Genomic DNA, 16107 nt, shown 5'->3' with positions numbered 1-16107 from the left:
ATCATGAATAATGTGAAATACTATAGTATTAACAATGATATCTGTTTGTTTTCGTCATTAGTATTGTTATTAGAAAGTCATTTTTATTCAATGTTTTATTTTATAAAAACGAATCATCTAAAACTTATACATAGTAGTATTTTTGACTGGTGTTCTGACGATCCTTGGATGATTTGCATGTATCTGTAGATGAACTGTGAATCCCTGCGTACAAGGCATTATCCAATGATTTAATTTGTTTACAATAACTTTGTCACCGGTATATAATTGTGACTTCCATAATCTTTAGACTGAGTCATCCCTAAAAAGCAGCAGGGTTTCAAAAATCGATCGAGGTTGTAATTTTTGAGAAGTCAACATAGTTGACGTTAATTAAAATTTTAATTTATGATGATTGGAGTATTTAATTTGGAATTTCACAACTAAACTATGTGATTAGCGAACCATGTAGAAGTTAAACCTACTGTAGTGGAAAGTTTTGCACGAAAATCTTTTGGCAAACAATAATTGTAGAAGTTTGTTGAGTTTTTTGTTATGAAGTCTTTGACAGTGGGGTTATATTATGTAAGCACGTGAAAGTTTTGGATAGCATGAATGTTTTATAGCCATACTAAGTAAGTGGTAAAACTTGTTTTGTACCACCTGCTGGGAGTGGAAATTATGTTTGGTTCCTGTGTAATAACTGGGGCTGCGTATGTTAAAATTGTCCTCATGATATGTTTGTATCATTTATATTTCCCGTCACAATGTACCCTAGGTATTTAAGGGTATTACTTAGAAATATGGTTTGTCCGTTGACGTGAAGCTGCAATTGCAATGAGCTGTTTTTCCCAGCTATAGTTCTGAGTAGCAGGTACTCTGTTTTTGAAGCATTTATAGCTAGTTTATTGTTTTTAAAATATGGTAAAATTTTGATGTTAAGGTGTATTTGGATGTTTTTCAATGAATGGTTGGGATTTTTTGCCGATGACACAAAACAAATGTCATCAGCGTACATGGTTGTTAGGATTTGTTGGGAAGCGGTAGGGCATATGTGAAAAGGGAATACAACAAAAGTGATAAAACTGACCCATGCGGTACCCATAATGGGGTATGGGTCTACCATGCTCTCGTTATTTGTAAAGTGAAATCTCCTATTAATCAAATAGGAATATAGAATTCTTATTAAATAATTTGGTATATTCAAATTTATCAATTTATTAATTGAACCTTCGATCAATACGGAGTCGAAAGATTTTTGTATGTGAATTACAACCATGACTTACTTTTTTTGTCCTGTAAGCCTTCTCTAATGAAATTGAAAACTCTTATTATCTTAGCAGTCGTACTGTGACTGTCTCTGAACTCATATTGCTTGGAGGTATAATTTTGTGTTTATCTACAAAGTTTTGCAAAAATATTTAGTAGAATATAGCTCTATAAGTATCCATGTAGTTATTAATATCACATTTACAAGCTTAAGACCTACGTCCTAAGTCCAGAACACGTATCGTACTGCAAGACCACAAAAATACAGTCTTTTTCTTTGTTTTGCGTATCACTAGTATCACTAATATTTATTCTCAATTATCAGTTCTTTCTGAAGATTTAATTATAAAACTTTATCATTTTTTGCACATCGAATAATAATAGTTAATAGTTTTGAATCATTCGTAATTATAATTTTACGTTAAGAATAAAAGTTATAATCACTAATTCATCCAACTTTCATATTTATCCACAGTTTTAAATAGCAATACATGCAACCGAGAAAAAATATTGTGCCCACTTTCTTAGGTATCAATTCAGTATAACGAGGTAACACGCATGCAAGTTATTTTAAATTACTTCAGGAATAGTTATCTCAAATTAAGACATATTTATTACGAAAGAAAATAAGTCAATAATTTATTTCTAATATTATCCCAATATTCAATCATACTAGTCACAAGGTTTGTCCTAGAAATACCAAATGTAACAATAAAGCACAACCATTATGGAAAAAATACTATTTTCATAATGATAACTTTCTTGCTCATGAAAAAAAAACATCCCGAAATTTGAAATTCTTGAACAAGATATTGAACTTTTGCTAAGCTGGATCTAAAAAAAATAGTCGTGTGGAAAGTATTTGTGGACGTAGCAATAAAGCCGAGAAAAACATAGGCATTCAGTTTTATTAAGAATTGAATAGTCACTTGACTAGAAAAGTCCACTACGTTTACTTTATTTCCAAGTAAGTTTATCAACAAAAAATATTACTAGAATTATTTTGAAAGAAACCAATAGAATTATGGAAACAATCAAGATATACCTCATAAAGAAATATTCTTAACTAACCCATCGTTAAACGAATTATAATTATTTTCCTTCTCAAATATGCAACTCAACTCTCATACCCAAAACATATTTCTTTGCATAATCAGTGCATATGTTCGTTTTCTAATTACAGTTCTTTGCGTGTATTTATAGCAGTTATTAATTTTATTACTTGTGTTGACATTCTGCATGAAATTGTAACTTTTTACGATATTCGTAATAATCTACATTCGGAAAATTTTTTAAAATAACTTTGTTCAGGGTGATTGCTTTTACATTTGAAATATCATTCTGTAGTGAGTGATTTTTAAAACAAAATATTTATATTATTCAGAATTCCAACTTTGTCAACTACTAAATATTGTTATTGTTCTGATTTCCTCTAAGCACAATTGGGGACAATTCATCATAAAGTTAAATGCAATAAGATTATGATTGCATAGAACTCTTTCACATTCATTGGTGAAAACTATTCACTATTTGAATATTGTTGGCTTTTATTCGGTTTCTGTTATTTTAAGGATCTTCCAGTTGCTTTTCTGATATATGGCTTGTCATTTGCTTATTAATAATTCTGTGTTCGTTTTTAGTTTGTGTCTGCCCTTGTTTCTGCTGTATATGTTAACAAAGGTCCTATTATTGCATTACATACTTTCACTTTGCTTTCTTTTGTCACGAATTTATTTTTTTGTATAACTTCTCTTAGGCAACCACTTACTCTCATTGCTTATTTGTTTCGTATAATTATTTCAAGTCCTAAGTAAATGTGATACCTGTCCTATTATATTTTCATCTTTCTGGAGCTTAAACACACCTAGTTACAGATTAATATATATCCATTTTGGTTTTATTTTATGAAACTTCAAATAATCCAACTTTACTATTGATTATGTGTGGTTGTTAATTTGGAATTTTTGAAATTGTTGGTGATATTCATCCTAAATACTCGGTTAATACTGCCACTACACCAACCCTCACAATTACACTGTGTGACGCGCGTTTCGATAACCAAGTTATTATCTTGTGTAGTGGTCATTATATAATCTATATCGCGTGCGTTTTCCACCAATTATATCAATCTGCTAAAATCATTTAAGTAAAATAACACGTGCAACTTTGTGACTCAAAATTACACTGTCTGACGTGCGTTTCGATAACCAAGTTATCGTCTCCAGAGACTAAAGGTAAACTAGAATCTGATGATTATTGATTCAAAATTTAAGAAGAAGATGTCTGTTGTAAGTAAGAAATTGAAGAAGCTGAATCCGCAGCACAAAATTTCTTTGTAGCCAATCAAGATTGTGGAAATTCTTTCTACTCAGACGTTTGACAGAAAAGAGATGGAGTTATTGAATAAGGGTTTGGGTTTCGCTGTTACAGGCGATGGCGATCTCAACGAATTGATTGGATAAATTGAAAGTTCCGTTCAGTATCTTCTTCAAGACGCTAGGAATTTCATCTAGAAGGCGTGCAGAAATAAAATTTTGAAAAATATATCTACTAAGAGTAAAGAGAGACCTGAATACTGTCATGAGTTTGAGGAGGAAAGATTGTTTCTACTTGAAAGCAGATAAAGGAAATAAGGTTGTTATAATGGACAGGAAAGATTATTTCGAGAAAATGGACAACTTAATTAAAACAGGACAATACACTCAAATCTCAAGAAATCCGCTGAATAAAATGATCACAAATGTGAAAGAAACACTTAAAAATTGTAAGAACATTGTCACCGGTACATTCAGGTATAAGTTATTCGTAAGTAATCCAACAATGTCAAAGCTCTATTGCCTTTCTAAAATTCACAAACCTGGGAAAGAAATGAGACCTATTGTTTCAACAATTTGTATTTTAAGCTTCTTTTGATGTAAGTTTATTATTTACCAGCATGCCGATCCCGCAGACCTTCGAGTACCTTGATGACTTACTGAGATCCAATAATTTGGGAGCTTATGTAATAGAGAAATATTTACAGTTAACAAAATTAACAAAAATATGTATGGAACAAAACTATTTCCAGTACAACAACGAATTCTACAAGCGAAACGAAGGTACTGCAATAGGAAACTGCCTATCACCGTTTATAGCTGAACTGTAAATGATTCATTTTGAAAAGCAAATCAGACAAAAGAAATAAGTATTTTCCCAGGGTATGGTACATGAATGTGGATGATATTTTCGTCATATTCAATACGAAGAAGGCAAACGTAGACGAATTTATCTTAAAATATCCATCCATAAAGTTCACCTATGAAATGGAAAATAATGGACAGTTACCATTTTTAGATACTGTAGTAATTAGGAATAGAAACAGGATAGAATTTGATGTATTTAGGAAAAACACCGCTAGGTTTAGGTACATCTCGGCTGATTATTTTCATTGTATCCAACATAAGATGGCCAGTCTCCATTTCCTGGTACATCGGTTAATCCACTTTCCACTTACCATCGAGGGATACAATAAGGAGAAGACCTTCATTGAGGATGTACTCAATGGTTATGATAAAAGAATTGTAAATAAGCTAATCAATCTTCATAGGTTTAAGAAATCTCTATGTGAAACCTCTTTTTCTCAAACCCAAAATGAAAAACAAGAAAAAATTGCTGATACCTTTCAATCCTCTTTATACAAAAGGATTGGAAGGAATATTAGGCAGAGTAGGTTTTAAATTGGTTTATAAATCCAACAATACATTGAAACAATTGTTGGGCAATCCTAACCTAACCTAACCTAACCAAATTTGGAAAAGAGTGGTATATATGAAATTAGCTGTGGTGATTGTGACCGAAAGTATATTGAACAGACTAAGAGATCCGTTATTGACCGGTTTAAAGAACACATAGCTCATTTGAAATATGGACGGACCGGTAAATCAGGTATTGCTGATCACGCTGCCAGTCACATACATGACATAAATATTAATAATGTAAAATTGTATCCAATAATAAATTGTTGGATGCATTTAAAACCATTGAAATTGCTAGGTGTAAGAGTAGCTTAAATGGGGACAAATGGCCAATTCCTTACAGCCCACTCTATAGTTTAATTGTCACCACCAGTACACTAACACTCACAATTACACTCAGTTTAACTTTAGACGACAACTTCGTTATAGAAACGCGCGTCAGACAGTGTAATTGTGAGTGTTGGTGTAAACAGTGTATTCAGTAAGGAATACAAGGAAATGAAGATGATGACAAACACGCAAAAGACGCTACGGTTTGCAGTGATGCATATAGTGACGTCAAGCATATATATCAAAATGAAAATTAGTTTTCAGTGGCAATTTGAGTGGCAAATATCGTTTCAAAAACTAAAAGAAATGCAGGAAAGTGTTGAACAGTGGCTTCGAATATGCGGAATCGCCCATAATAAGTAATAGGAACTAGACTAAGAATAGGTCACACTAAAATTACGCCCGAATATTTCCTATCTAGAAGTAACAAACCTATGTTTGCGAATTGTTACCGAGAACTTACTGTAAGACATATACTTTTAGAATATACATTATACGCGTCGCAAAGACAAGAGTGTAATTTTCCAAATGACATGAAAACCCTACTAGGAAAGAATTGCGACGTGGATAATATCTATACGTATCCGTTAAATACGTCTTTAATTAACATTTTGTGATTGTAAAATAAATGCCAATCTGTTGAATTTAATAATCTCTTCTACTATCAATTTTATTATGAATATAGCGTAATAGGGCTACACCCTCTCTTAAGCCTTTTTTCTACAATTTTATGTAATAAATGATAGGAATATTGAATCAACTTGTCAGCATGAAATATTTAAATGTGGAAATGAGTAAGTTGAGGACAAGGATCGATCGACTCAACAAACTTCTAAACTTGCCAAAAATATAAACATGTGCTAAAAAATAAAAACTCTAGCATCATTGCCAACAATATTTGTAATAATTGATGAGATCTAATTTTATAAAAATTTTTCCGATAAATACTGACAGTTCATTTTTATATCTAACAAAAATTCCATTTTTTCGCAGAACTGCGCTGATACCAAATGTTATGTAGCGCATCACATACATTATGCATGTAATTGATCCATAGATTATTAACGTTATGTCCAACTCTGTCAAAAATACATTTTACATCTCAAATCTGTTCGCGTCTCTTACAATTTATAATTTTTTCAAATACCTTATGTATTTCACGTTTCATAATATATCGATATCGAACATATAGAAAACTTTGAAAGAAGTACAAATCAGTTACTATCATCATATTACAAGTCAACAGAAAAACTCTGACAAAGCAAGGATTTAATTTTACCTATTTCCTTCTGTTACAAGCAAAACATAATACTTCTGAGAGAGAAATGGTCATTATTATTCTATTAAAAAGATGTAACTCGGTTTTGAAGTATTTTTTGCTAAAAATTTACTCTCACCAGAAGTAATTAATTGGCATTTGCACTTTACTTATTGATCTTCTGTGTACTCCGGACTGTTAACCATTTCGATAGTAACGATTTTGGAACGTGAGCTACCTGTCTAGGGCTTACGTCTTCTGGCTTTAAAAAGCTTGAATGTAAATACTGCCTTACTGAGGAAGTGTTCCACTTTTTCTTTTGGTTTTTTGTAAAAACGATAGGAATTGTTGCGAGTTTCTCTGATGTTCTTCAAGTGGTAATTCAACAAACAGTGTCCAGTGAGCGAATCAGTAACTCTTCCATCTATACTTAATGAAATGGTCTTTTATTACAAGTTGGTAAAATAAGAAAAATTGTTTCATGGAATCTTTCTGCATTTTTCTCAATTTTTTTATTACCAAGACATGATGGCTTTTTTGGAAACTCATAGAAGATCGTAGTACTATAGTACTGAAATTAAATGTTATATTAACAAATAATAAGATAATGTTGTGAAGCTCCGACTGGACAATAAGAAGGTATTGGAAAATTTTATTTGGATTATATACTGAAAGAAGTTAGTTAATAAGTGATCCCGAAAGTTCTAGAATATTCTATGTGGAAATCAGAAGAGATACCGAATTTCAGGCTTCACCGATAGATTGAACATTGGAAAAAAGGAAAATAACAAGTTTTCAAGAAAATTATAGAATATTTTATCTGAAAATTAGAATTATTCACTTCATCGATGAATCAAAAAGGAATACAATCATTTTGTATTTTTTTTTTTTAATTTTTGCCAGTAGTAAATAATCGAGCCAAAATATAGGATTTTTTGAAGATGATGCAAGGAATGAGAAAGAAAATGAAAACGAAAAAGGAAGACAGGTTAAAAATAGCTGGAGTTAAGTTAAGAACAACTAGAAGAAGGTGGCACGTCAGAAAGTGTGGAGAGAAGAAATGAAAAAGGCTTAAGATAAACTGAATAATGAAGTGGCGGTACAAGCTATCAACATTTAGTTTTTTTGATAATTTGCATAAGATACACACTCTACTATGATTTCCTTACTAAATATTAATACTAAGTTAAACATTTAACAATTGCCTAGTTTTTTTCTGGGTTGCGTTATCAGTTCTAAAAACATTAATATAAGCCACCGATCAAAATTGTTAAACTCTTCCACCTGCCCTCAAAGGATTTGGCGCATATTTCGCAACTTCAAATTAACCATAGGTAATTGCAGTAGGAAAATAAAAACCAAACTTTGCGCCTCTTGAATTAAAGAGTACATGTAATTTTGGAAGCTGAATCTCATAACTTTCTAGATTTCAGATTGGAACTCGTTGTCCTCTTCTAGCAATTTTCCCCTCCATTTACCTTAGTGGCCCTTATATAACTTAAAAACATCCAATTTTTGAATACATAACTCCAAGATTCTCCTGACATGCTGTGCCTAATATAAAATTCTCGAAAATGAGCCCCTTCCTACTGATTACTAAATTATATTGGAATTTTCTACTTAATTGTCAAGTTTTGTTGACAAAATTTTGTTGATATAGAGTAAAGGAAGCTACGTTATTAAAAGAACTCTTAAATTGGAATTTTCTCTGTGAATAGTGCATTTTTATGTTAAAATATTTCAAGTTAATTTAAGTTAAGCAGCAGTGTAATAATTTTACAGAATAACTTCGAATCAGGTCACAGTAGACAGGTAGACCACTCTGTATATATAAAAAGTAGGCGATACGCACGTGTTGAGGACATTAAAAAAATTCTACACGAAACTTGCCGATAAAAATCTGAATAACTGATAGCGCTTTCCTGAAATTGCTATACCGCATTAAAGTTAGAAAAAGAAGAAAGCAACAAAGAAAATGCTTCCGCATCAGCTATTTAAACCACGAAATGGTAGCTTGGCAACCGATACAAACATATAATCATGCATTGATTTGCTGAAAAACTGGCTAGAACTGGAAAATAATCGATAAAGCTGAATGCCTAGGTTTTCGCCGGGAAAATCAATTTTCGTATTGACATAATAACTTTTATTTATACCTCAGGAAGAAACATGAATGAAAATCAGTTGAAAAGTTCCATTATTAACCCTTTTGAAAATTTTATAATATGGGAAGTTGGATAGGTGTTATATTGTCAATCAATAAAATGGAACAAAGACGACTAATTTTTTTATCTATCGACTCATATATAGAGTCAGTTGACTAATCTCCTTTCACAATTTCCTAACGCTGATTACGCTTTCATCTATATTTTGATGGGAAGATGTATTCCATAAACTATTGAATGTTTGTCTCATTTATTCAAACTATTGACACAGTGGGGTGAATTTATACACATGATATTTCTCACTTATTTAATTTACTCAAATACTTACACTAGAAAATATAACTATGCACTAAAAACTAAACTGCCCGTTATTTATAATAATTATCCACTAATACTTAACTATTTAGATATTTACTTTTTACTATTTCGATCAGTTCACTATAACATTCAATTATTTACTGACTTTCTGGCTGATAAAGAAGGGGCTACTTATATAAAAAAAATTCTCGATAAATCTGTACTAGATAGTTAGCAAACATGCAGGCCTTTCTAGAAATTGATTCTATAAAAATCATATAAATAAACTGCCGGTGCAAATAACTCATAAAAGACAATATCAAAGGCTTCCGTTTATTTCCACGTTTGTACTGGGCGCCTTCACCGAATTTTTGATTCTATATAATTAAACAGCCTCAATCTCTAGGTAGCTAGTAACATTAGCCCCTTCTTGGAAGGAAGTGTCTCCTAGAACTTATGTACAGGTACAGCCGAGACTGAATGCTTAAATCCACAACTGGGCCCATTCCTGCACTTTCCCGTCATATTAAATGCACCGCTTTCAGTAGACGCTGATGACGGGGTGTGGACTCCGGTATCCTGGATTATCACCTCTACAATGTTCCTGGCCAATCCAACTGGTTAGTCGCAACCTTTTTCAAAGGCAGGGTACGGCTCTTCTAGAATATAGTTCACTTCTTCCTCTAGGTCATGGTCTCCTTCGAACGGCGCTAGTCGATTTTGGTAGACTAATTTCGCTTTTCCATTGAGGATGTTGCTTATGCGATAGATGACATCATTGATCCTTTTCTTGATTAAGTATAGGCCTTCCCAGGTTTTTGGTAATTTTAGAGAAAATACCCTTCTCCTCATCGGATTTTGCAACTGTACTTCGAAACCACCGTCTGTGTATTTAAACGAACCAATTAGTGTTTGACGTCCATTATTCTTCTCGATTAAATCACAATGTACTCTCCCGCTAGGTCTGCTCCAGGCCGGAAGGCAGATTTTAGTTCACAAGGACACCTCGTTTTATGTCGGTCTAATCAAAATTTTCGCAGATATTTCACCGGTGGACTCATTAATAACAAATCGATAAGCCGTTTCAATTAGAATAGACATGGATCCCAATCTCTATGGTGGATGAAAACTACAGATATCTACCAATGGTCCTATTAATTCTCTCAACCACTCCATCTGATTGTGGGTGTAATACAATCATTCTGGTCTCCTTCATTTTCAGCTGGTCACAAATTTCCTGGAATACATAGCTGTAAGTTTCTCCTTTGATCACTTCCAAAGGCACACCAAATTAGGTGATAAATCCTTCCTCATAGTTGAAATATTCTCCTCCTTATGGACAGAAATATATTTTTTCAATGTCAGAATATCATCTTTCATAGTCGAAATCTCGTCCATATTAATAGAAATTGACAAAATCAAGGTGAATGTCGTGTCTTTTATTAGATAATTTTCTGGATCACATCGGTTACACGAGTGTCACTTTAAGTCTTTCTACTAATTCTTCTGAGCGGACACGCGTTTCGATAACCAAGTTATCGTCTTCAGAGACTGAAGGTAAACTATTTACGTTTAGTCTCTGAAAGGAGGATATCTTCTTCATTAGTGTAATATATTTTGATAAAGAAAAGCCGAAAGGTCACGAGAGGCTGTTTTTATTAATATAGATAACCTATTTGTCTGTTTTTGTCTGTTTTGAATGTATTTAAATGTTCTCTTTCCGCTAGGGTAGCTATTTACAGAATATCTTTATCTGATGCACCCATTCAACGACACAAGGAAGCCGTTTTAATTTCTAAAAACATTACGAGGCGACTGCAAACCTTTACAGCCTCATTACAAATAGTAACCAGTGTACGTCCGATATCAACATAAATTTCATTATAATCAATATTTCATCACTCAAAACTTCTTTTTTGGAGAAATTTTTATTTTTAATCACACATTTAATGTCTATTTTCTAATGAAATTTTCACTTAATTTTAATTTTCAATCACTCATCCTTGGGATTCCGAATATTACTAGTATTCCAATCAATATATTAATTTTTTGATTTGGTAGAAAATTAATTATAAATTGAGGTTTTTCGAGTAATAGTTGAGTCTTCGAGTTTGGTGAAGATCTTTATTTTTACAAACGAGAGCTTTGGGATAATAAGGGTGGTGGAAGAAGTTGGAGATAATAAGTGAAATTGGTGGAGTGGTATTTTCCTATGGAAGCGGTTTCCAAAAACACGGTTCAACTGAAACTACTTCAAACATGTATTTTGGTCAATAATAAGTCTTTTTAAGTAATGATGTTATGGATAAAGGGAAGGATAACAATTGAAAATAAGGCTTAATTATCGATAAATTTTGGTTCCAGCGAAGGTCTGGTAAATTCATTGTAGGAGATTTTTTTTCATGATTTAGGGTGTGGGTCAAGATAACTTAATTAGGAAACGTGAGACTTCCAGAAGTAATGTAATTTGTAATTTGTCGTTGAGAAGCTTGAGGTTTATGTATCAGCTTATAATACCAATAAAGTAATGGTCATTTTATTATACCACATAAGACAGTCTAATCTAACAATAAAGTAGTAATTAGTAAAGTAGTAAAGTAGTAATTCTCTGTCATAAATGATTCACATTCAATTGATTATACTCATGAGATAAATGTGAATTTTGGATCTATTTAGCAATGTGTTCATAATTTTCAACAATTAATAATAAGCTCGTAAATCATTGCTATTCCCAGAAATTGAAAACATCCTATGAAAATTAGATCATGACTTTATTATTAGTTAAATAGACAACAAATCTGACCCAACCAAAATTGTTTCCTCTCCTAAGGATATATTAATTTTTTGTTGTAGGTAACCAGTTTACTTTTAGAAGCAGAAAGACGAAAATTGACTGTGCTTCAAAAAGAACTCCAGCAAGCCTTGGAGGAAGGGGGTTCGATTAAAGCTAAGGAACACCAAAAACAAGAACTTCTACTGGCGATAGCGTGAGTCTTTATTTTAATTTAAAATTTCATTAATATGAATTCGAAGATACAAATTTAATTCCTTTGTCTAGTGCTTAGTTGACAGTGATTGTTTTTTTTTAAATCTGTTTTGAGACTAAAATGAGGTAAGCTTATCTTCAGCTAGTGACATCTACTACACGCATGGATAGATAGGTGAGTTGGCTGGAACAAGAGTATACAAGGTATAAGGGGAATAAGAAAACATCCTTCTCATGTAAACCGAGCTAGTGACCGTACTCAACGCAGCCAGGCGTGCTACTCAAAATAATAGTTACATTAGTAGATGCATCTGCCCAAAGAGTTCCGCGTCACTAATTGAATTACAAAACGTGGCAACCTTGGTTTTATTCCCATATCGTCCTCGACTAGTACTCCCTTGATTAGAGAGCTAATACACATAAAAGCTTCACTGAAAGTCATAAAGGCATAATATTGTATTAGGTAACGAATCTTGATTCTATTTAGATGTACATATTGGCCGTAAGAAGCCGCCGTGGTGAGTGACGTGATATTGGATTTACTGTTTAAAGACATCTACACAGTACTGTTGAGATAATGGTTCGAGAGGCTGTTTATTATGGTAGTCGCTCACCATTTGTATGTATTTGAAGCGGTATAACAGTTGGGCATTATATCGATGATATTGTTCAATCCACTTTCTTGCATGTCGATCTATAAATTTTATCGAAAAAGATGATATTAATGTTCTCTAATAGCCATATTGATTATCAGATTCAAATTCAGTTTAACATGTTTGAGATATGATTGGAAGAAGACTCTACAATTTGCATTACTGTTCAGAGCAACGCAGAGCGTATTTAATTTAATTTCCGAATTTTGTTTTAATTTGTAGAATGTAGATGTGAACACTTATGAACATCTCTATTGGTTCTACTAATCCTGCAAAAAACAGTACTGATACAGTACTACATGCCGCATTTACCTTTCGCTTTTACCCATTACTAGAACTAAAATATTTCCTACAAATCCTTTTATAACGACGGACAATTCATGAATATTCCTAAGTAATACTAGTTTTACAAAGAATCTTATCAAGATCGGTTTTATTATGAATGGTTTCGGCTTCATTCACTATCATTTTATAAATTTTAAATATGTCGTTCCAATTCTTTTTGTGGTACCAAAAATCTAGTAGGCCAAGCTTACTAGCATCCATACGGAGTCTATCGTAATTGATAGACAGCTGAATACAAATAACTAACAACAATAATAGTGAAAAGTGTCTGAATAAAATTAGATTTCGTGTTCACAGTTCATTATACCACTAATCGCCAAGTGAAGTGAATTATACGTTATTTCTGTGATAAATACGAGACCCAACTTATTATCAAGATAAAATTTGGAATGAATATCTAATTAATCACGAATTAATGTTTTTCTCTACTTCACCTTACAGTTACTCATAATATATTCACACTAACTATACTACGTACATTGAATTCAATATTTCAAAAACAATTCTATAATTAGTGAAATAATTTAAGCATCCACTAAAAACTCCAAAACTTTCTATCATACAGAGATAGATACACAACTATATGATTTCGTAAGTATCTCCATAAAAAGAAATCAAAAGGAGTCAAATCAGGGGACCCAAGCGGTCATTCTATTGTTCTTCTTCGACCAATCTACCGATTTGGAAAGACCCACATCTTATTTACCGCAGTCATAAATCATGGAAATAACCGGTTGAATTCGAGGATCAAGGAGTTTAGAAAAAATTCTAAATATAGAGGGCCTGTTAAGGTTTCTTCGAAAAAGTATGGTCATATTTTCCGTAGCACAGTACCGATAAATTTTAACAAAATATCATTGAACTCAAAGAGTACGGATACGTTGCATTGATAAAGGTCGAAACCCTCTAGCAACACGCCACGTGTCGAATATGTGTGCACATGTTTTTCCATTTAATTCAATTGTCTGTGTATACACTCAGCCCACCACACGCCACTCCATCCCACGTGGTACGATTTAAATTTCTCAGATGTATTGAATTAAATGGATATATGCATATATATTTGACACGTGGCGTGGGGTGGCGTAGCGTGTTGCTAGTGAGTTTCCTTAACTGCGGAAGTTATAGAGAAGGTTCACGTCTTTCTCATTGAACTACAGCTAAAGGTTAACAATTTGGGCACTTAATTTGGGTTTCATTGTACTTAATAAATAATACAATTGTAATAATAGAAGTTCACTAATTTTTTAGACAAATACAAACATCAAGTACCCAGACATATTGATATGGCTGAAAAGGTATTAAAAAGACAATACTCACATTTCCATTTAAAAATTATAGCAATGACCTCATCACGCTCACATAAACTGTTTTCAAATAAAAATCGACGTATTTCAATATTTTTCCTTAAAATCGCCAGTTTACGAAATAACTAATCTATTTCTTACATTTGTACCATACTGTATATTGTTATCATAGAATATATATGGTTATTTCTACAAAAACCGTAACACTATCACAGAGTTATTTTTCGAATGTTGTGTATAGTGGGAATATTTTTCCCTTCAACCTTCACTTATGCTTCTTTTCTTCATGCTTTTCTAATATATATTTGAATAAAAATTTTATTACTTTCCAATATCTATTTTATGTTGGGGATTTGGTACAAAACAAACCAAATTTCTATTAAACCTCTATTTATAATGTTTAGGTTTTTAATTTTTTTTAAATCATAGCACCTTTTCAGTTAGAATGTTAGTTATGTCAATTATCCCGAAAAAACCATGTTAAATTAAAACTAATTGTTATGTCATCGTAATCTACCTCGCCCATTTCCCCTCAAAAACGGTATACTTCCAAATTGTGCTTTTTGTAATTTCCCAAAATCTATATAACACAGAATCACAACTGTAGTTGCCTCCAAAATAAAATATTTAAAATACTAATTCAAATTTTTCCTAAGATATATATCTAAATTTTAATTCAGTCGAAACACTCATTCAATATTTCAAAGATATTAAACTGTACTTTATTACATAAAGAAGCAAATGTGAAATATATAAAAATTAATGGATACAATTAACCCTCGTAACATTCAGAGGCGGCGTAAGGCGTGGGCGGTGTGGCACCAGACTACTATATAATATAATAATCTTGAGTGACGTCATTATGTGATCATATTTTACAGGTAATCAATATCGAAAATAAGCTTTCTGTTTCTCCAATTATTTCTTTTTTTCTTCATTTTTATTTAATGTTCAAAGAAGTATAAGTAAGAATTAATGAATGAATGAAACTAATTAATAAAAAACTGTTTAATTTCAAGTGATTTTTTATTTTATATTCTCTCCTTTTTACACCATCTGAGTGCCTCGTGAAATGTACCTTGCCCACATTAAGTTTAGGTCTTGCGCCGCCACTGGTAACATTTCATTCCATCCTTCCAATGGATATATAGCTACATATTATTATTACTTGAGTTTTACATATCATAGATAGTATTTAAAAACCTGAAGTAACATTTTAAGAACTTAATTATTTATCTCAAAATAAATAAACTGGTTTGTTTATTAGCCATTGTCACGTGATGCAAAAAACCAATTAAAGCGCGATCACATCACTGACCGGAAGAAAGGTTGAATTAATAAGTTATAACCCAGTTATAACATAACGATATCTCTCAATGACTTGCTAAAACAAAATATTTTACGATGCGTATCACAATGGAGACTGATTTCAAATTTGAAAATGATAAATTTACTAACAACGAAGCTTGAAAACGTTACTCAATTCATATAATACTGTATCATTTTTAGAACTACTATCTATTTCAACAAATTTGAAGGTTAGATTATTTATGTACAATAATTAGTAGCATATTTACGATACTATTTGGTCTTTTCCGAATCTATACAACTATCTAAATGATAATATTGTATTATCGAAGTTTATCAGAATCTATATAGAAGTGATCTTACCAAAATTACTGGTTCTCGTTGGTATCTGATATGTGCTATACCAAGTTTTTGTTAGTTTGTACTGACTTTGTATCTCAAAGTTTTGGAAGTGTACTGATCAACATATTTTGTAA

At 32.0% G+C, this 16107-nt stretch overlaps 1 protein-coding gene and 1 long non-coding RNA gene across 2 annotated transcripts in view; one reads left to right on the top strand and one right to left on the bottom strand.

Annotated features, from left to right (window-relative positions):
- Window positions 1–16107, top strand: part of LOC130904210 (ras-GEF domain-containing family member 1B-like) — a 559401-nt gene that overhangs the window by 219360 nt on the left and 323934 nt on the right. The window contains exon 3 of the mRNA XM_057816844.1: window positions 11886–12019. Within this exon, the coding sequence (XP_057672827.1) occupies window positions 11886–12019 (134 nt within the window). The remainder of the gene's footprint in view (window positions 1–11885; window positions 12020–16107) is intronic.
- LOC130904211 (uncharacterized) overlaps window positions 1–16107 on the bottom strand; it is a 43611-nt gene that overhangs the window by 15173 nt on the left and 12331 nt on the right. The window lies entirely within an intron of this gene.

The sequence above is a fragment of the Diorhabda carinulata genome, chromosome 2 (genome assembly GCF_026250575.1).
Source record: "Diorhabda carinulata isolate Delta chromosome 2, icDioCari1.1, whole genome shotgun sequence".
NCBI classification, from domain to species: domain Eukaryota; kingdom Metazoa; phylum Arthropoda; class Insecta; order Coleoptera; family Chrysomelidae; genus Diorhabda; species Diorhabda carinulata.
The sequence above is the reverse complement of the archived record's forward strand: the minus strand, read 5'-3'. Positions and strand labels throughout refer to the sequence as shown.